General features: G+C 38.1%; 1 protein-coding gene across 1 annotated transcript in view; it reads right to left on the reverse strand.

Moving 5' to 3' along the window:
- The window catches only part of ME1 (malic enzyme 1), a 185,098-nt gene that overhangs the window by 93,352 nt on the left and 70,673 nt on the right, over window positions 1–21,073 (reverse strand). Inside the window, exons 4-5 of the mRNA XM_037391683.1 lie at window positions 12,144–12,219; window positions 10,766–10,927 (exon numbers count right to left, since the gene is read on the reverse strand). Of these exons, the coding sequence (XP_037247580.1) occupies window positions 10,766–10,927; window positions 12,144–12,219 (238 nt within the window). The remainder of the gene's footprint in view (window positions 1–10,765; window positions 10,928–12,143; window positions 12,220–21,073) is intronic.

Raw genomic sequence — 21,073 nt, forward strand, 5'->3', positions numbered from 1 at the left:
ATGGTGGGAAATGCTGTTCCCATTTGTGCACAATTATTTCATAAACAGGGTAGGCAGTGTTTTGTATTTCAGCTCTCTTAATACACGATTAGTAGAATGCGTTCCCTAGGAAGCACAACGGGACACTGCCTTCTAATGAAAGTTTCATATAACCAAGGAACTGCACAGTAAGGCAGAAGATACAGTAGAAATAGTAATTTAAAAAAATAAATTGCAGAAGACTATGGACAAAATAGAAGACAAACTTAGAGTTTCTTCAAAAGGCAGTCTTTAAAAGACTGAAAGAGATTGGAAACCTCAGTATCTTGGGTGAATTTTGTCTCTCGGGATTCCCTTCCTGGAACCCCATCTCAACAACACGCTGCAGCCACTTCAGGCAAGGGTTCTACACCACAGAGGGTAAAAAAACCTTCCTGACTAAAGCCATATGCAGTTTTGAGGATACACTTGAAAGTATAAATTAGGAAATTTATTACTAGAGTATTCAGCAAAACACCTGATTGTTAAGATTTTTAATTGCAGAAGTGAATTCTGAAATATAGCAACATTCACTATTAAAACCAATGAAAATAATTGTGTAAAACACACCATCAGCAAATTATTTTCTGATTTCTCGCAAGAAAATCATGATGCAAGAGGTCTCCTTGACTGTTACTGAACTGCATTTTTAGGCTACCCTAACAGATAACATTAACTGCTAACAACAGTTTCCTTGGCATTCGCTCGGAGCTCAGGTCCACTCCGCAGGACTCTACCGACTCAGGGAGAAAAGCCAACAGTAAAGAATGAGCCATTTTCCTTTCCTAAGACTTAAGACAGTAACTGCTTGGCTAGTAAGCTTTTATGGCCTTTTCTTTCTTTCTTTCTTTTTATTTCTTGTAGTTATCTGTTACTCAAGATGCCTGATGCATCTTGTCAGTGAGCATGCACACCTGCACACATCACATTGGATATGTTGGGGGGGGGGGGGAAGAGTCTGTGAAAATTGATTATAGCTCTCATATGGGAACATATGGAGGAAAAAAAAGCACAGACAAGTCAGATGCAAGCTAACATGCAGACTGACACATTTAACAAGATTAAAACAGGAAATGTGGTTTCCAAATAAAACACAGTATTCAAAAAACCAGAATATTCTGTACAATAAAGGTCTTTCTATCCAGTAACAATTTACCATTTCTGTTGCTGACAGAGCTCTGTGAAAATACAGAATATATTAACTCTATGTATGATGTAATGGACATATCTGTGTGTGCACAAACACTTCCACATAAATTAATGCAAAGTCTGAATGTGCACCTATGGTTAGATTGAAATGGGGATTCTCTATTACTTCCTTCCTCCTCTCATCACATTATCAACCACAAGTTACTCAACAAATACTACCTAACTTTGTGCAGCTCAGTACAATGGGATCAAATATAAAAAGTTTTGACTAAAGCCCTGAGTAGAGTGACCTTTGGAAAGTCTTATTGCTCTGATTCATTATTTGTGATGATATTAATGTCTGTACTAGAATAAAATAATCTGATATGTCAAAACTTAAGTTTAACCTTTTTTCCACAAGATTCAGAAAAGCACATAAAAAATGGCAGTTTCTTCCACATCTGTATTGTCAAAGTAAAGTGAAGAAAACTCAGTGCATGCAAAAAAAAACACAGAAGAAGAATTCTAATATGCTACGGAAGATGATCTTGGATAAGTAGTCATTTAACCACACCTTTCACTACCATCTTGGCAGGAATTTCAGTATTAAATAATACCAGTCACACAGCCCTATTTATTCACTGGAAATGTGGGAATATTCTGAAATTCTGATGGATATTTTCATGTCTGCATTTTTTTTTTTTCTTACTTCCGTTGTCAGCAATTCATGTATTTCGAAATATTAAATTTCCAAATCAAATCTGTGGGAAAACTGTAGTTGTTAAATATCCCCATGCCTCCTCTTGCTCACTATAGTAATCTGTATGTAAGGCTCTGTGCCAGTCCACACATCCCAGGGTGTACCTCACCAGCTCAGCAACATGGGGGCAATGAAGCTTCATAGGAAACACAATCAAGCAGAAACTCCTGATACACAGAGAAAAAATACTGAGGCATGAAAAATCCAAAAAAAGTGATGGAATCGACTTTAGGATTTAAATTATAACGCCACCTCCACCAAATACATAAAGTAAAACCTCAAACCAGCTTATCACACTATTTATCAGTGGGTTTAGAACATCCCATAGATCTCAATCCTTAAAGTACAAGAGGTTTGGGCTTAAGTTTGTAGTGGATTGTAACAGAGGGAACAGATTTGACATATTACTCTGGGGAAAAAATAAAATAAAGTTTATCATATCCTGTGAAGTACTCACTTCACATCTACAACAAACAGAAAATACTAATGAGACAAAACCAGCAATAATAACATGTTGCTTACAAAGGACATGAAATTTTAATATACGTGAAGACAATAAAAAGATGCTGCTATGTGTAAAAGTCCAAAGAAGACTCAAGGGACGTTAGCATCTGCCAATGGTATGTTTCTAATATACAGCAGATAAAGCACTAATATCTAGCTAAAACTCCTCTGTAATAATAAAAATGCCACTCCATTTGAATATTGAAATATCATACAGGTGTTTTCCTTCAGGTTTTCATGAATTACCTTAGCAGTATGTATACTGCATGGCCGCATGATTAACTATGTCCTTCACCGAATATACCACGTAGAAACTATTACCTGGAATCTGGAGCAACTTTGGCAGTAACTGAACTTTTAAATTAAAAAGCAGATGCTTAATGAGAAATAAATAAATAAATTTGTCACCATATTACACTCATTTTACAATAGCTGTACTTTCAATAGCATGTATAAAAACTGGTGCAAACTACCCTCTCATTCTGATAAAATTCAATGATTTTGATCAATACTTCCTCCTAAGAGTAGACTGGACTTGTCAAGATATTGCTTTGGATATACAATATTCCACAAGATCACATACCTGAATCTTTAGTTTTCAATTTATTTCAAGTTTCCCTTGAGGCAAGTTTATTACATCTAATTTCTTGTCTGTTGCCTAAAGCTTGTGATTTCATTTACTCTTCCTCACCTGTTTCATTACTTTCTACGTGCTCTATTGAATATGCAACCTGGCAAGCTCACAAGACTCAATACCTGAGAAATAGAAAGCTAGGAATTTGCAGAACAGAATAATGTAAAATAACGTTTGACAGAAAAAGCGATCTACAACTTAGTCAAAAGACTGAGTTCAAAATGTGTTACTAACAAATCAGCAGCATACGGCAGAAACGTATTCAGATGGTAAATCCAGATTATTATTACACCTACAAACTCTCGACACATCTGAGTTAAAATACAAAGTCAAAATAACTTTTGAAACTTTTCAAGTTGTGAACATATTACCAGACATACTGTAACTATTCACTAAAAGCATTCAAGAGTAAGAAAAGGAAAGCTCTCCAAAAAATGCTGAAAAACATCAGCTGTCTGATACTTGTGATCCACTCAAGCATGTCACCCAACAGCCCCTGCACTGAGGACAAACGGTGGCTCTTGTAAGAAACATCCCTTCCCCAGATCATTCTTTAGGTCTGCAAGTATAATATGGAGACTGGCACAGTTTCAGGTGTTCCTGTTGTTTAAATAAAGCATGTTTAGTTGGGATGGGCAATGCCATATTCATTTCAGAGGTGGAATTTTCTGAAACACACTGAAAGATGATTCTAAACCCCCCAGTTTTAGAAGACAGATCTATAAAAACAGATTGTACTTGCCCATTTCCTCCTCTAACACATATTCAGTCCACTCCAAATAACTGAACAAACTTAAAAGGAGTCTACCAATTCCCAAAAATTAAATTATATTTTTTCCTTCTGCACAATGGCCTAGACAGAACTGTAATTCAGAAAGTACTTTAATTTTCAGTACTTCTTTTCTTTTTTTTTTTTCAGTGTTTAGAAAAAAAAAAACGGCTTATGACATTGACTCTAGGAAAAGTAATATCCTACCACAATATTTTCTTGCCAACTGGAAGCCAGGAAGGAGGAGGGAAAAGGAATATTAATGTATTTTCTCCTTCGTTCAAGTGTTGGCAGTCTACTACCAGGGAAGGATCTAGCAGCAAGATGTAAGGGGGGGGAAAAATTCCACAAGTAATACAGAACTTAACTGGTGAAAGAGATTGCAATTACCTCCTACCAGCATGACACAGACAGATGGTAGCCAAATGATAAAAAACCCACAGAAGATTTACTCCATCAATAGTTTCACAAATGTTCATGCCTGGAATTGAGCACCATTGAGCCACAGCATTACCTTTGAGAACCTTCCCTGGTCTGACTGTTTTGTGGAACATGGGAAAAAGCCTCTCAGTCAACCACATTAATTTGGTCAGTAACATTTTAACATAGCTAAATGAGAAGCTGTGTATCTAGAAACTTCCTGTTTTGATCACACACTGAGTCATTTTATTTCAGAAATACTCAGAACTACTAGGGAGCACACTAGAGAATATAACCTAGAAGTGAGATTCCCATATATGCACCAGATAAAAAAAGAGATCCTTTTTTTATAGACAGGAGCAACCTCTACTCATAGAATTCAGGAAATACTACTACTATTTTACAGCAAAACTATCACTGAAATGGTGCCTCTAGTTCTAAAAACCATTGTTCAAGGGGAAGGCAAAAGGACATTTTTAAAATCAGAGAGCATAATCATTCCATAACACATTTATTACATAAAAACCTGTGTAAAAGTGCCACTCATCTATATACAAATGCCAACTGTGACTGTCTTGTATTTACAGATCCCTCCAGCTGTACACAATTTACATGATTTGTTTGATACATTTATATCTTTAGATTGATAAGATATGAAATTGCAGGTTTCCTCTATACTCAGCTTTCTTCTGTCCAGGTTTATATTTTGGTTGCAATATGAATAATAACAGCAGGTTTGTTTCTGTTTTCTCAAGAGTTTCCGTTTGCACGTTCATAGGTAGGTATTTTTCAAGAACACGAATTTTGGAAGGCTGGTACCAGTTCTTATGTATGACAAAGTAATTTGGGGAAATGCAGTAAGCTAACTAGCACAAGTTAAAGAACTGAGCTTGAATTTGCACCTCAGCTGTTCTGGATTCAGTCTTCCACCATGGATGCCTGTCATTCCTCCAGAGGAGTCAGAACTGCCAGCCCAGTCATGCTCATTGACCTATTTAGGGCAAGTGTGAGAACTGTTACATTCCTGCATTTAGATACTTGTAGGAAGTTAAGGGAAAAAATATTCCGAAGAAAAGCATGCAGGAAATAACTTGAAATAGCAGCCCACAAGTCCCTGAAGTGTGGCAGACGAAGGAGTAGCTGCCCCGCGTTTCTCTCTTGTGCATTGTTCAATATTTAAATGTCTGTATTTGACAGTTATAGGAATAAAGAATGGCTTCAGAGACACACTTGCAAAAAAGTGAACTGACCGTCACGATTCATCCATACCTTAATGGCATAGATGTATATATATACACACATCTGAGACCAGACAGCTATTTAACCATGTCTACCCAGGGCAACAGGATTGTGTGTCCAGCTGCTTTGAAGCCATCATCACAGCTGTAGCCAGAGTAACTCCTGGCACCTGGGCGATCCTGATGGCTGGTTTGTGGCCTCTGTCCTGGTGCTCAGAGCACCAAGATGCCTTCTGCTAGAAGCTGCCTATCTAAAAAGTCCTTTCACTACCAGCTGTCTGGGCTTTTCCGTGTTGTGTGGAAGTACTGTTTGGAAAAGTTGGATGCTTTCTACCTAAGCTGACATATATGGTCAATGGTTTATGTTTAAATGGTAATACACAATTAATCATTCCAAAATCAACACAACTGGCCTTTGCCAGTATTGAATTTGCACATGCAGTCAGTCCAGGATTGTTCTGGCAGCCCTGAACTTGTCAAAGCCTCTCTTGTAAGGTACCAAATAAACACAGTTCTCATTCCTCTGTTAAGCATCCGTTATTAGATTAAGATTTTTATGGTCAGAAGAAATCCTTTCACCACTGGTTTGACTTCTATATAACATGAGCCATCACTCTTCCTAGATTCCATTCCTGCTCTGGCTGAATAATAGCATTTTAACCAAACCACGTCTCGTCTATGACCCTCGGACACTAAAAGTATTGCCTCGAAATCATCGATAGAGATACTAAACATTGCAGAGCTGAAAAAAACCCCCTGAAATACCATAAAACCACAACTATTTTATTATTCCTCACAGAAATATATGTTTTAAATCACATTCTTTTAGTAACACAGGAGGCCTGCTTTGTTTTTTCATTGGTCCAGTTTCTTAAAAGGAACATTATCAATTCAAATGTGTTACTGAAGGTAAAAAATAAGTCAGCCAAAAATCTGCAAACTCGCTTTAACATTAGATTACATTTGGTTTTAATAAGCCCATTCCAAGCAATAGCTATTTTACCCTCAATTCTTGATGAGTCAAACTTTCTGATTTTACTTAACTCTTTATCTAAGGTTACAGCACCAGGACCACTGTATTTTAAATAACAGTCTTAACTTTAATCCATTCTTCCTGAACCTCTCAGTTCATCCCAGATATAATAAAAACCCCAGTATTTACTCCCCAGCCAGCTCAGCATGGTCCAGAAAGCTTTTACCAGAGTTTTTTTTTTAAAAAGAACTGGCCAAAGCTTTATTTTGACATTCTGATTTAAGGATCTTGACAAATTTTTAAAGCTTTGGTTTAACATATTAATTTGCTGTTAACAAAATGGAAAAAAAAGACTTCTTGCCATGATAGATAAAACTGACATTTTAAAAATATCTACCACGTTTATACTGACAATCTATTACTTCCACAGTATTATAAGTACTACCATTAAGGTAAAGCATCAGGAACAACAGAAAATCTCATTCTTACTGTTCACAATTAATACGGATTAAGTTTCTTTTCTTTAGTGTCTTTTGCTTTTTTATTGCCTGTAAACCCAGTTTTTTAACTTGGTTTCTATTATTGGGTTTTGCTGTTCGGTTGGGGTTTTTAAACTGACAGTTTTCACATCCCTGTAAGCTAGGGTGATTTTTAACCAACAGGCTTGCCTCAATGTTGTTTATTTTGTGAGAGTTTAATAGCATGTTTTAAGTAGCAAACAATCATTATTCATATTGTAACATTTAAACATTTTCCCTTGACTTGGCTTAAGTATTTCCATTCCTTAAACCATCCTGCTTACAGTGCTGAGTACATGTGTTTCGGGTAGGTCTCCATTAAGTTGTAGCTGCCTGTACCTTGACAACCATTTCTTTTTCTTCTGCAGTTTGTATCTTTAACCATTTCAAGGTGATTAACCTTTACCTCTATAACGCTAGATGAATGCCCAGAATACAGAGATTGCATCACCTCAGGATTTCCTACAACACTTTCATACTGAGTCTAGTGCCTGAGGATGTTTTACTTGGGTTGAAATGCCACCTAAGAAGCACCATCCTCACACTTGAAACATGCACGGCTACTGGGTAAGGCATTTTTAGTGAGACTGTGACTGTCTGTACTAAATAACTAATGGTACTCCAAATAACATTTTAAATGCTTTGGATAAAAACGTCCTATCAGCAATTACTTGCCTCCAATGTGCCAATGCCTTACAAAACAGGTATGTTATTTTTGGCAGTAGTCAACAGCACTTCTCTGGACTCTCAGTCTCACACTGATTACATGGAGTAATTTACTAGTTTAGTCACGCAAGTCTTTCTACTAAGTCCATTCTTACCCATAAACAATTAGTTTCCATTTCTCTTGCTTATTATCTAGGCAACTGTACAAAAATGCTTTGCTTCTCTTCTCTTTCCTTTGTTTTATAAGTAGCAGGATAATACGCCAGCTAATAATCCCTCTGCTAACACTAATGGTAATAAGGCTTTTAATAATCATCAGAAATCAAGCGAGTTGCTCCTCAGAGTTTCTGTTTTGAGTCCTGTATACAGCAAAACAACACAGGATGAGAATTTGTGAAGGTTTTTTTGCAATCTGCTTTAGAGTAAGACTTAATTTTCTAGAGAATTTGCAGGTTGTGCACAACTGTATTATAGTTGCCAAAAATACGTTTTAAAACTTATTTTAAAGAGGCCCCCACAGAATGGGAGAAGGAACTAATCTAAATGGAAAACATCTGCACATTTAAAAAAACACGTTCAGCATAATTACTATTTATATGTGCTCAAGATATGAGTGATTTCTATTGTATCTTATTATGGAAAACCCTGGTCAGAGTAAGAAAATCTAGCATAAAAATACAGTTATTTGTCCAAGAGGTTTAGATTTTAAGATAAGGAATTGCAGTGCAATTCCACAGCAGCTTGACCTAATACATCAGCTTAGCCAGAAAAATGTGATTGCTTTTCAGTCGTTTCAGTTTTCTGCAGTGGCTCACCACCTGGTTACATGAACACCAGCATTAGGGAGGGGACACGGGTATGCTGCTGGGTGACCGGGAGGGTGTTAGAAGGCAGAAATTAATAGAGCTGGTGCCCTAGGATCCCTGACTTTGAAGTAGCCAGGGAACTACACCCACAGTCCCATTAATTAACACTATCAGGCCCATGTAATCTCTTCAGTCAAGGGGTACAGCAATAAAGTCCCACCTGTTCATAACCCAGCAGCAGAATTCAGAGGTCTCATTCCCAGTTACAGCTGTTGAATAAATGCTTAAGCATCTGAGCAACCAGTTCCTACTGGAAAAAAAGCCACCAAACATCTACGTTTCGAAATGTAGTCTAGCACAACCCTGCAAGAGCAATTGTGCTGCCTCTGGACTCGACCATAACCTAACCATGATGCACAGCCTTGATTTCTCTCATGCTGCCGACTCCTCCTCACCCCTGCAAAAACCCAGATGAGCATAAACGGCACTGATACGTAAGCTAATATAATTCCTTGCATCTGCTACAGCACTGGAAAAAAACAACAAAAATAACTCTTTACTCAACCCCCCATTCATTCAAACTTAGTTTAAGGTCTCTGGTACCAGTAAATTTAGCTGGGTATTTTAGGCTGTTGGCCAGCACACGTATGTCTGAGCTCGATACGCGCCAGGGCAGACACAAAAAGCAGCCCGGCAGAAGCAGTCCTGTGCTGCCCTGCTAACTGCCGTGCTGCCTGGGGACTCAAACAGGCTCAGCCTCTAACTGCACTGTACAACTGAACTGAAGCAGTTCGTAATACGGTTGTAAAATCAGAAGTCATATTCTAAAGAGAAACAACAAAAAGGCATTCTCCTGATCCGAAGGCAGGTGTTTCAGAGCATCAACAAACCCCAGCTCACATGATTTTTATGCATCTTGTAATACTTTAGGTTTGCCACTCTTTCATACGCATTGAACTCATTGCTTAGTCACAAGAAGAGTGACATGAGAGTTGAGCTACTGGTATGGGTAAGCTTGTTTAGCTATTTGTGTGTGTAAGATATCTTTCCAGAAAATAACGTGCTATGAAAAACTGAAAATTACAATTAAATTCAAGCAAAAAAGCAAAATTTAAAGCCTACTGCAGTATCAGAATACAATTACCTGCCTAGAAACATTCAGTAACAGATTAAAGAACCAGCCCAGCTGCTCAAACCAGAAATAAAAACACTTTATAGCTAATGAGACTTGTATGTGATTTGGTATGGCTACGCGCTACAGTGGTCAGATACATCTCACAAAGAAGTCTGCTTTCGGAAGCGGGGTCTTGGGGGATAAAGAGAGGGTAGCAGGCTATTCCGCCGTTCATTAATGCTTTCATGATGTATTGTCTAAGCTATCCCGGCTGGGCAGGGGTGGAGGTGTGTGTATAAAGCTGAAGATGCACACACCCAACCCAACAATCCAGAAGTCCCAGCTAAATTTACTGGTACAGGAATGCTTTATTTACTTATAATACACATAAACCTCTGATACATTTGTCATGCACAAAGTTTAATACTTGCATCATTTATAATATAACATTTGTTTACTTCTGCTAAAGCACAATGATATTGCTGGTGATAGTTAATTTGACATCATTCAGAGTCACTAATTCAAGTATTCTTTCAGAAAAAAAAGAAGGAAGAACAGGGGCCAAGTAATTAACTAGTAATCCCGGGAGCCCTGGAAACAACAGAGCCAATGTTCAACAACTTTAAATCTCTGCACTTCACACAAATGGGAAGCCAAGTTAAAGAGGGCAAGGTCCACTTACTTGAAGCACTAGGACCTCATTTGGGGAAAACTCATAACATTGCAGTGCTTTCTATAGCTAAAGTCAACGTACAACTGAAGTACATAGACTCACATTCCCAGCACAGATCAGGCTATAGCTTCAAGCTGTTCACCAAAATGAGGGGCACAGTCAGAATTCCCATCTGAAGTCACTGCAGAGGAATTCTGCAGCAGAAGTGGAGAAAGAATGCTGCCTTAAATTGAACTTTTAACTCTATTGTCCCCATCTTCTTGAAATCTAATTTCCCTTACCGCTTTTTAATGTGTACAATTATGCAGCACGTTTTTACAGACAACTGCGTCCTTAAATTACTTGAGCCTTACCAATCTACACTGTGCATTAGGATGAGTGTATTTGTACTGTCCATTAGGTTGATACCTTTTGCATAGGAGTTTTCAGTTTGCACATAACCAAAGGCGGTACCATAACACAGAAAAACAACCTTTTACTATTCAACTTTTATGTACTTCCCTTCAAAAAGCTAACGCTCACTACACCCCAGAAAAGTATTTACCTCGTTATCTGTTCCCACATCCAACATCACTGGTAGACACTCATTAGGTTTTACTCCTCCACATGCCGTATAAAGTGCCAGTTTACCAACAGGAATGCCCATTCCATAACAGCCAAGGTCTCCCAGACCAAGAATACGCTCTCCATCTGTCACCACAATAGCCTGGAGAAAGAAACAAAAGCACTGTAAAAATCACTTCTTTCTTTCTATGTACTAAGTATTCCTTTCTATGTACTAAGTATTCCATTATCTTCTTACCATCATTTTTTTGATTTTTTTATATGAGTTTTAACAGGTACCAAAAAAAATCAATAGGACAACAAAGGCCCAGAACAGTTTTATTGTATTTTGTGGCAGTTGTTACACTCTTTTAGACTCTTGCTTCATTGGAAAAGGGACTTTCATATAAGTTTTTTAAGAATACACAGGAGAAATATTTAGTATTACATTACAAGGGAACTGGCATTGTTCCCTCTTACATTTTTCTGTCAACAGTATGAGAACAGAATAGGAAGGGAAAGGAAGTTATCCACAAAAAAAGAAGAACCCCAGACTCCTGGGTTTTGTCATGGCTGTTTTCAGCAGAACCTGAGCCAGCCACTCCTGCTGGCCTTTGACAGGGCCGTCTACAGCCACCTCGTTCTTACTCTTCAAAGATGTATTTCTTCTTCCCTTGAGCAAATAACACACTCCATCATACTTATACATACGAGGAAGTATGTGTTTTCATTGACAGAAATACAATAACTCAGCAAACCCCACAAAACTGTCTGTGCTATAAAGGAAGGGTTTTCGTAGTACAGGATAGAAGTGGTCAGTATGGCAAGCAGCTGACAACACACTAATCTCCTTGTCAAACTCTGTGAAAAACCATTTTAGTTGGAAATTTAGTATTTTTTGTGAGAAAGCCCATCAGGTATCATGCGTGGAGAACTATTAACCCAAACGCTAGAAGGGGTCGCCAAGAGATCTCGTGGAGTGTCCGCCCTTGGAAATCAAAACCCACAGGCTGGACAGAGCCCTGAGCAACCTGCCCTGGCTGACCTTGCTTGAGCAGGAAGGATGGACTAGATGATCTCCAGAGGTGCCTTCCTACCTCAACCACTCTGTGATTCCCCGAAACGCAGAAAAACAATCAGGGTTTTTTTTCAAAGGATAATATTCAATGTAATTGACGGATTAATCAGTATAGGATGCCTATACCTAAACAAACAAGGTTTTAAAGCCCTCAAAGTTTGGCTGCAATGGCGTTTCTTTAAAAAAAGAGCTAAGAAATCACCAAAATCTAATTGATAAAAAGCTTATAAAAACATCTTAACCAAGTTGCCTTGGGTGCAGAAAGATGTCAGCTTTGTCATGCAACTAAAACTGAACTTACCTTGATAATATTTTCTGGCCAGGACTTAAGCAATGTAGCAATGTGTCCTCGGTCATGGATAGTAATAAAAAGACCTCTGCAAATAAAAAAATACTTTTCATATAAGCAGGCAATTAAATATTTCAGTATAAATCTATTAAATAATAAATTAACTCTACGCAAATGTTTGCAAAGTACATAGATTCAGTTCAATAGTAAGTGCTCGATTTTGTGTGAATGAGTAAATTAAACGTCTGCATTTAGTATTAGTCAGAGAACATGTCACTCAGTAAAGCTCCACTGACCAGCAAGAGCCTGTAAGAGTCATTTCTGAAAATTGCCAAGTTTGATTTTAAAGCTTACTGAGCACTTGATGTGTTCAAATGTGTTTGTTAATTGTCCCAGACCACAAAACATGTTCATCGTATGACAGTGATCACTAGTGCCCCAGCCATCCTAACTTTCACAGACAAGAACAGGCCTAAGTTTTAATCTATGAGCAAAACCGTCCTTTGTCATTCGATAAAATAATTTAAGAGCATTCAGTGTCAGAAAACAGTCCATTACTTCTCTCTTTGATTTGAAAGCACGCAGCACATGCTACAGTGATGAGCCTACCAAATTTTTACTTTGAAGAGCGTTTGTAAGTTGGCCTTTAGTTCCATCAGTACAGAAGAGTATAAAACAAAATGACAGAAAAGTGTAATTCTCATTTCATTTTTTATTTATTATAGAAGAAAAATCAATACAGTATCTTATCCTACTCTTCAGCATTTCATTCTTCATTTATTTTACTTGACATGCAGACATACATCCAGGTCCACTCAGACTGAATTCCATTTCTTATCTACGTTGCTCATGCGAGATAGTGGGAAAATATTCTCCCGCTACATTCACTCTCAAAAACCATGAAGAAAACATCAATGAAGAAGTGCATGCCAAAGATGCTTTCCTGTCATTAAACTATGCATTAGTAAGTATAAGGAGTTGTCATCTGGAATTATTCTAAAGGATTTCATCCATGTATTATAAAAATTATAACGTAAAAATCAGAGAAGAATACTGAAAATTAAATTAAATCTAAGTCTATTATAATATATCCCATCTCACAGAAGTGGGTACATGACCATGTGCACCTAAATAAAACTAGTAACTCAGGGAAATGCTTATCAGATATGACCACAAGTATTCCAAGTCAAGCAAAAAATATCCTGCAGCCTTAAAAAGTATATTAGTCAAGACACCAAAATTACTCCAAACATTATATTTCATTTCATATGTTTATATATTTCATACATATTAGATTATATATGTATTTGTACATATAAATTATCACATATTCTATATTGTTAATGTTGAATTTTATAGTGAATGCCACATTTAAGTGTCTTCCTCCCCTCTTTCATGTCAAAAATAGACAACATAAATTATTATTTTGGACAAAAGGCAGTGTAAGAGACACTGCAATTAACCAAAGTATTTCTTAATCTTAAAGCTAATGATTCAGAAAGAGAAACCACAACCTCAGGTAGCTAATTAAATAAAAACTGGCATGCTCTAAAAGGGAACATACATATGCACTGTATAAAGGAAAAAAAAAATAATCAGCCATTTCTGGTCAGATATTTTTAACTGTTCAAATTTCATTTTATGCATTTCCCCCTAGAACTGGGAATTCTCTGATCCTGCCATTCCCAATTAATTCCTCTTCTGTGCCTATTCCCTTTGCTCAGAACAAACATACCAGATGATTACATCAGTTGTTTCTTAATAAGTAATGCCTGTCAGCAGACTAATTCTTACACCCCAGCGGAAATGACCATCCTCAGGGGCAGGAGGGTTAATATTTACAGCACTTTTCAGAAGTTGTGGTATTTACAACATAGAAGCATTTCTATTTGTGAGCCAGCTACCTGAAAAAAGATGGCCCTAACAGTGAAACGCCATAAAGCAGCAAAGCAAAATAAATGTGGATGCTTCCTTTCTCATGTGTTGTACAGTGAGACACTTTATAAAACATTGTGTAAACTGTCAAATCATTAAATACAGCTTAGCAAAATTGCTAGCCTCGGAGACAGTCAGTTGTGAGAGACGAGCATGTGAAAGGAAAGGAAGAAACGAAGAGCGCAGGAGGAAAGCCACCTAGAGCCATCACCCCTCTCCTTGCCCCCACCCTCCAATTCACACTGGCCTAATAGATTTGTGTTAAATGAAGCAAGATTTTGTATTGATTTTCTGAAGAGCTGGAGCTCAGCCCAGCGTGGTTAAATGACCTCTTCCTTGCAAGCTAAGGAGAGAGGTCTCCATGAATAAAATCCCCGGCAGAGAAAAATAAAGGCAGGGTGGCTACTCCAGAAGGAATTTTTGTTAAAACATTTGTAAGGACCTTTGAATAAGCTTTGAGAGCGTATTTCAGAAATCTGTCCAAGCAGGATCACATTCAAACTACAATGAAAAATAGGGGCTGAAGTGTAAACACTCATGTCAAAAGCATTTCACTCCCCTCCTTCGCCCCTTCCCTCCATTCTTTCTGTAGATTAATGACACGTTTCTGGACAAATGGCCCTGAGTGAGAAGATAACCCTAGATTTAAGGGCACAGAATAAGAGGTAAGAATCTTTTATTCTTTTATCTGGATCTATTTTCATCATCTCTCATTCCCTTAGTTAAAGCACTTTTCTCCTTTAAGGTGTCCTCCGCGAGAAGCTGCACCAAGTTGCAAGAGGAACCCCAGCTTGCAACGGTGTCAGCCACAAGAATATTCAACCTACGTTACTAAGACTGAACTTGCTGGCAATTCTACCTGCAGACAACCACCAAAAGGCAGCATTATGTATTTTTAATTTTTCATGAGGTCATGCTATGTTCAGGAAAGGCACCAACCCATGAGGTTATTACAAGTGGGACAGGGTGACACAAGCTGACAAGGTAGCCAACCATTAGCTACCTAGCAGACATTATAGTTCTTTTTGGCTGGCATAGCACAGCCGTGAGAAGCGTCAAGAAAGAGGCAAGCTACACAATTTCATTTGGATTATGTATTTCAGTCCAGAAATAAGACAAAATTATACACTTGAGTATAATCTTAGTAATAATTGCTGTCATGGCAGTGACGCAGACCCTGCTCTGCTGGATGCAGAGCAAGAGACAGCCCATGTGATGTGCATCTTGTCTGACACAGTGCTTCAGGATGGGGCTGCTACTGCACATGGGCAAGTAACATTTCAGCACATGGAGAAAGAAGCAAGATACAGAAAATATTGCTTAAATATAGGGTTTTGTTTAAAAATAATAATAAAAAAAAAGATGAGGAAAAATATGCTGCTTGTTTTTCAGCATGCACATATTCAAATATCTGACAAAGCCATCTCATGGGAAAGTGGGCTTAAGTTGTCCTGTACACACTTGCAGAGCAGCCCAGCTTGGCAAGCTCACTGTAAAAGCAAGCATAGGTTTTTACGACATGGTACAGTCCTTTCTATTTAAACTGACAACTCTGTTACACATATCTTTTCTTAAAAGCCAACAAAATGAGACCTGCTGAGGCTTAAAAGGCCAATAAGCAAAATGTGACTTGAAAATTACTTGAAGCTTGCAGCAGCAGATTAGTCTTCAAATTAATGTGTTCATTTTGAACCTAGCACAATGCAGATCAACGTGGAACCTGCCTGAGCACATAATGCAGAAGGGCTCATCTTCAGTCACTTTGGCCCTTCAGCCTCCAGTTCAGCACTGGTTTATACCCGTCTAGCCAAAGGGATCACTTCTACCTATGCCCACTTGAAACAGTCAGACAATATACGAAACTTCAGCAGAGGAATAATTATGTAAAGAATTAACTATGCCACCTTTCTTGTCCCACCACCAGTAAGACCAGAGCCCTGAAGAGTGAGGGGGAACCCAACACTAGGGCACCGAGACCCACCCAACAAAGGGTGGATCTATTTTGTGTCACTGAGCTCACTACATTCTAGCAGATTTTACCAGCTATGTGGAGGTCATTTTGCATCACATAATTTGGCTCTGGTTTATTAGATCACTGATCTATGAAAACAAAGTAAACAGAATTAAATGGCATGCTTGTTTATTATCCTTCAAGGAACTAATGTCCCACCAACAATGTATTTGTCTATTTTCTATTAAAGAACAGTTTAGAAAAATGTGTCATAGTAACAGAAAAATCCTTTCTTTCCTCTTCTTTTAATAACAGGAGGCAATCTAACATGCCTCAGAAAATGCCAAATATTTTTTAATGAAAAAAGTTCAAACTTTTCTCACAACCTTACATGTTCAAAACTGTTATTTGAATTATGAACTGTACATCGAATTACATTAGAAGTGACTTCACTTCCCCAGGCGGCCTACATCAACAAGCTTAACAATAATAATAACAATAAAAAAATCTCAGGGACCAGCCTCAGTCTATTTCTGAGCCTAGACTTCCCCAAACTCCTGCACTTTGTAAGAAAGAGGTAAACTATTTCCCTAGTCCCTGCTGAAATTCCCTCCTATTTTTGTCGAGACTATAAGTGGTACAATACAGACATTGTACTAGAAACTAAGAGTACTTATATCCCCCCCCGCCCCAATGTTCTGCTATTTTTTCACCAAGAAATAACAACATTTCCTATTGTAGCTGTTTAATACGGTATCCCATCATCATATAAAATACACTCAAACTTTTAATTACATCTTACCTTACCAAGTTCCTTTGCATAGTAACATCCATTCCAAGACCTCTGAGGTCTAATAAATACAGCTGGTGGACTGATTTAAGAAATGCAGCTGTTCACGGATTTATTTATTTTTTTACCTTTCCCCCTGTACAGGGGTGAATTTCATTACCTTATAGTGCACAGGCATTTCTTTCAGTAAATAATATAGTTGATGCCGAAATTGCAACTGCTGCTGACCTTCATCCTGAATTCATCAGTATTACAGAAACCTGGGCTTTACATTCTCTAGACATCGCATATTCAACCCATATGCAAACAGAAAAGTTTGTAAGAAGAAAAAAAAAAAAAAAAAAGATTAATTCAAAACCCAATATCAAAAATAGGACAGGAGCATTAAGAAAAGAGTACGTACCGGTAACACCTCTGAAAGCCTGGACATGTACATGAAGCAAGATATAGTCCATAAAACAGGTAAGTACTAGCAGTACATGAAGGACATTGGAGAAGAAAATATTAACTCAGAAAAGACATAAAAGTTTATAAATAAACTGTTGTTTCATGCTTGGCGTATGGTCTCCTAAATGACTGATTATAAATAGTTACCTTTTAGAAGAAAGTGACTTCAAGTATTCTGGAAGAGAGATGCTAACATCTGCCAACTCCAGTTAGCTATACTTAAAAGAATAATGGAAGCCTTATCATAAATTTTAATAGTGACTCAGAAGCCCCATTTGGCACAGGGATGTAAGGAAATAATTAAAATACAGCAAAATACAGTGTTCATAATCACTGTAAACGGGAAATATCGAGGGGTCTCAACAGTCAATCTTCAGCTATAGGAGCAAACCAGGATTAAGTCTTATTTTAAGTCTCCCTTCTGAAAATGCTGTTTTGTGGCACTCCTTACCCAGCCTCGGCCGCCTGGGTAGCACTTTCACATGCCCAAGTCCATCAAAGCTGCTTATCAATCCCTGTTGGTAAGGGCAGTGCTTTAACAGTTACTACAGTTTAAAATAGCATCTACGTAGCAGAGACAAGTAAGTTCAGGGCACTTAAATAACAGTACAGTCTACAAGGTGAATTAGCCTTAAGAGCAGGAAAGTGATGAAACTAACCTGAAAGACAGCAGCTGTAAGCCTGGCATTTGAAAATATGACCGCAGGGGAATAAGGTTTCAGAATAGAAAGGATGGGGTTTGGAAGAGTAAAAGGCACATAACTCCAGTGAGACAAAGATTCAGATGCTCTGGAATCTTTACTATAGGTGTTATTATTTAAAAATAAGTAATAATGATAACGATAGTAATAAAATATTTTTTTAAAAAAAAAGACAGCTAGGGTAGGTAGATTATTTTGGTGCAAGCCTCAGCAAGCTGCAGTGCTCCAGATGCTGCACATCCAAGAATAAAAGTAAATATGGTATCCGCACTATGCTCAGCCCTGCCTAAGAGCTTCGACTGAAGTCCATGCCTCTGCATTGCCCCTTTGACGATGGACACTGCGCACTTCAACGAGCCTCATCCAGGTAGCACTATAGTCAGAAGAGCTGGTCCAAACAACCCCATGGGTTGCAGGAACTCCCAGATGGACTTCCTCTGCCCACACCTTGTGTTTTACTTCCAGCAATCTCCGTTGGCAAAACAATGCAATGCAGCTGGATTGGTGCATTTTCAAATACAGCCAGAGCCGCCCACAGAACCGACTTCAGGTATCAGCACGTTCCTTCCACCACATGTAGGACTGGGGAAGTGGGGAACCCCGGGCTGCTGCTCAATAACTTGCAACACAGAAAGCCATAACGCTCTTGATCCACCTCCGGGCAGGGGACAGATCACACAGACGTTGCCCCACCTGCCCTTCTGCATCTGAAACAGGTTCCAGAGCTTGCATACAGCATATATTTTATAAATTGCAACACAACACAGTGGTGAGAGTAAAAATGGACAAGTTGTCCATAGCAGTACAGACTGAAGGCAAATGAAAAAGGAAAAGAGAAAAAACCTGCACAGAGATGCCATCCTATTAACTTTTCTCCAACAAATCTGGACTCTCCCAGCCCTCCGAGAGCCTGATTTTTGCTGCCAAAGTGTGTAATCTCTACGTTGCTACTTTGAGCATATAAAGACTTTTGCACAAGGAACATTTTTTGCTTGAAACATTCTGCTTTCACTTTGTCAGAATGCCAATCAGGTAAACTCAGATTCTAGACCTGGGCAATGAAGTCAGACCTTTGTACAACAAAAAGCAACCCAATGAAGCAGTTCCCCAACTGCTCTCATTCAACACAAAATACATTCCATTGTTAAAATAACCTGAGCAAAACATTATAAGCCTTACATAGCAAAACTTTAAAACCAATTTTACATGGCACAAGAAGCAATTATAGCTTGTTGCTTTGCTAATAATTCAAAAGTCTCTACTTCATTTTGGAAACCATAACATGGACCTCAAACTAATTCAAATGAAAATTAAGAGTACTTCACAGTAAAAGCAACACTTCATGGACTTTGTCATTGCAGACTTTTTGCATGACTTCTATAAAATACTCATTATTGTATATCTAGATAACATTGTTTTTTAATTAGTCCTTCACCTTCTTCACCTGCAAGAGCACAGCACAGCATTTTGTGATCTTAAATATTCAGACTGTAAAGATGTATTCTTTTCATCCAGCAACAGAGTAGAACTTCTTTATATTCACTTCTTAAAAACATGAATTTGATGATTTAACTATATTCCTAAGGTATCATTCACCTACACAACCAGCTTTTATGTATTGTTCTTAACCACATAACAGCAATTCAATGGGATGCGTTTGTTTGAAAAAGCAGACTTTGAGAAATTGTATAGAGCCAGAGCTGTTTTGCTCCAGAAGCTACTTAAATTCTTCTGACAGTTGCTCAATAAATAACTGCATTAATTACACTCTAATAGACACAAATAGAACTATTTGAAGACTGTGAATGAGAGAACGATTTGCCAGAGCCAGACCCATTCATTTTCAAGACAAAAAATAACCCACTGTTCTGCTTCAATAGCTATCATGTTTGTATTATTTTATCCTAATATTAACTGTGCAAAGAACCATCAACTAACAACACCAACCATGTATCTACTAGGAATCTTGCAATGCTAATGATGTTCTTTTAAAAAACCTTTTAAACGTTATTTAAACTGTGAAGTACTCAGACAAGTGAGATCACTGTCCATCTATTTACTTCAACAACTTGTGCTGCCCTGGCTCATTGGAACATGGAAAATTTCCAGTATTTAGACAATAGCATCCTTTAAGCCAGTTTTCACTGACGTTTAAAGCACCATCATTTGCTCTCAATAACTACTAACAAGGACAAAAGTGAAGACGTTAAAAATGCTTCTTCTTAGGGCGTATCCTACTCAAATTTCACTTTAATGAAGAAGTCAATTCTGAAAAGAGAGAGACACTATCTTCCATTTGTAGAGCTCACCTTGCCTGCTGAAAAGGAACCAAGGAAACCACTCAGTTTGTCTCAGTGACAGAGCAGTTCCTAATGCAAGAGCTGCAGGGCTAGGAGGTAACAAGCCAGGAGGCTGGCAGGCTGATGTCAAAACGTCTGAGTTAAACCTGTCATACAAGATTGCCAGCGAGCATCCACGTACAGAGCAGAGGTGTTTCACCCAGGCTTCAGCTGCCTGTGTACAGCGTTTGGTGACATCTCCGACACCCATGTCCTGAGGGCACAGAGATGACAGCACCATCAAGGTTACCTGGGACCACTGGAGACGACCCAGTCCAAGCCGCCTTCCCAAGCAGGGTCAGGTAGAGCAGCTATTTTGCCTTGGCTTCCCCGATGTAAAAATTTGGTATGGAATGTGAATTTTCCCTAGTTTTTAGTAAAGAATGTTAGCAGTAAAAAGAAAAAAGCTGTTCTAGCAGAGTTTGCTGTTCACAAGACCAAATGTTTTGCAGATGGTGCTCCACTCCAAACACACACAGAAACCTACTACTGCTTTCAGTGGAAATTGTATCAGCAGACAGCAACTGAAATTACATCTCCTGTATTTTGGCACATAAAGGTAGGTATAACACTCTGAAACAGTACAGATCTATCTTAAAACATGCAGGTGGTAAACAGAAAGTATTTAATCTTAGAAAAAAATAGCAAGAAGGCTTTCACATCACAAGCATTACTCTGAGTGAGAGAATTGACAAAAAGACAGTAAATAAGTTATTGAAGCCATTTTTAAATCCTTACAAACCAGACATTTTCTTCCAACTTCCCAGAGCAGCTGTGGG

This window comes from Falco rusticolus, chromosome 6 (genome assembly GCF_015220075.1).
Source record: "Falco rusticolus isolate bFalRus1 chromosome 6, bFalRus1.pri, whole genome shotgun sequence".
NCBI classification, from domain to species: Eukaryota; Metazoa; Chordata; class Aves; order Falconiformes; family Falconidae; genus Falco; species Falco rusticolus.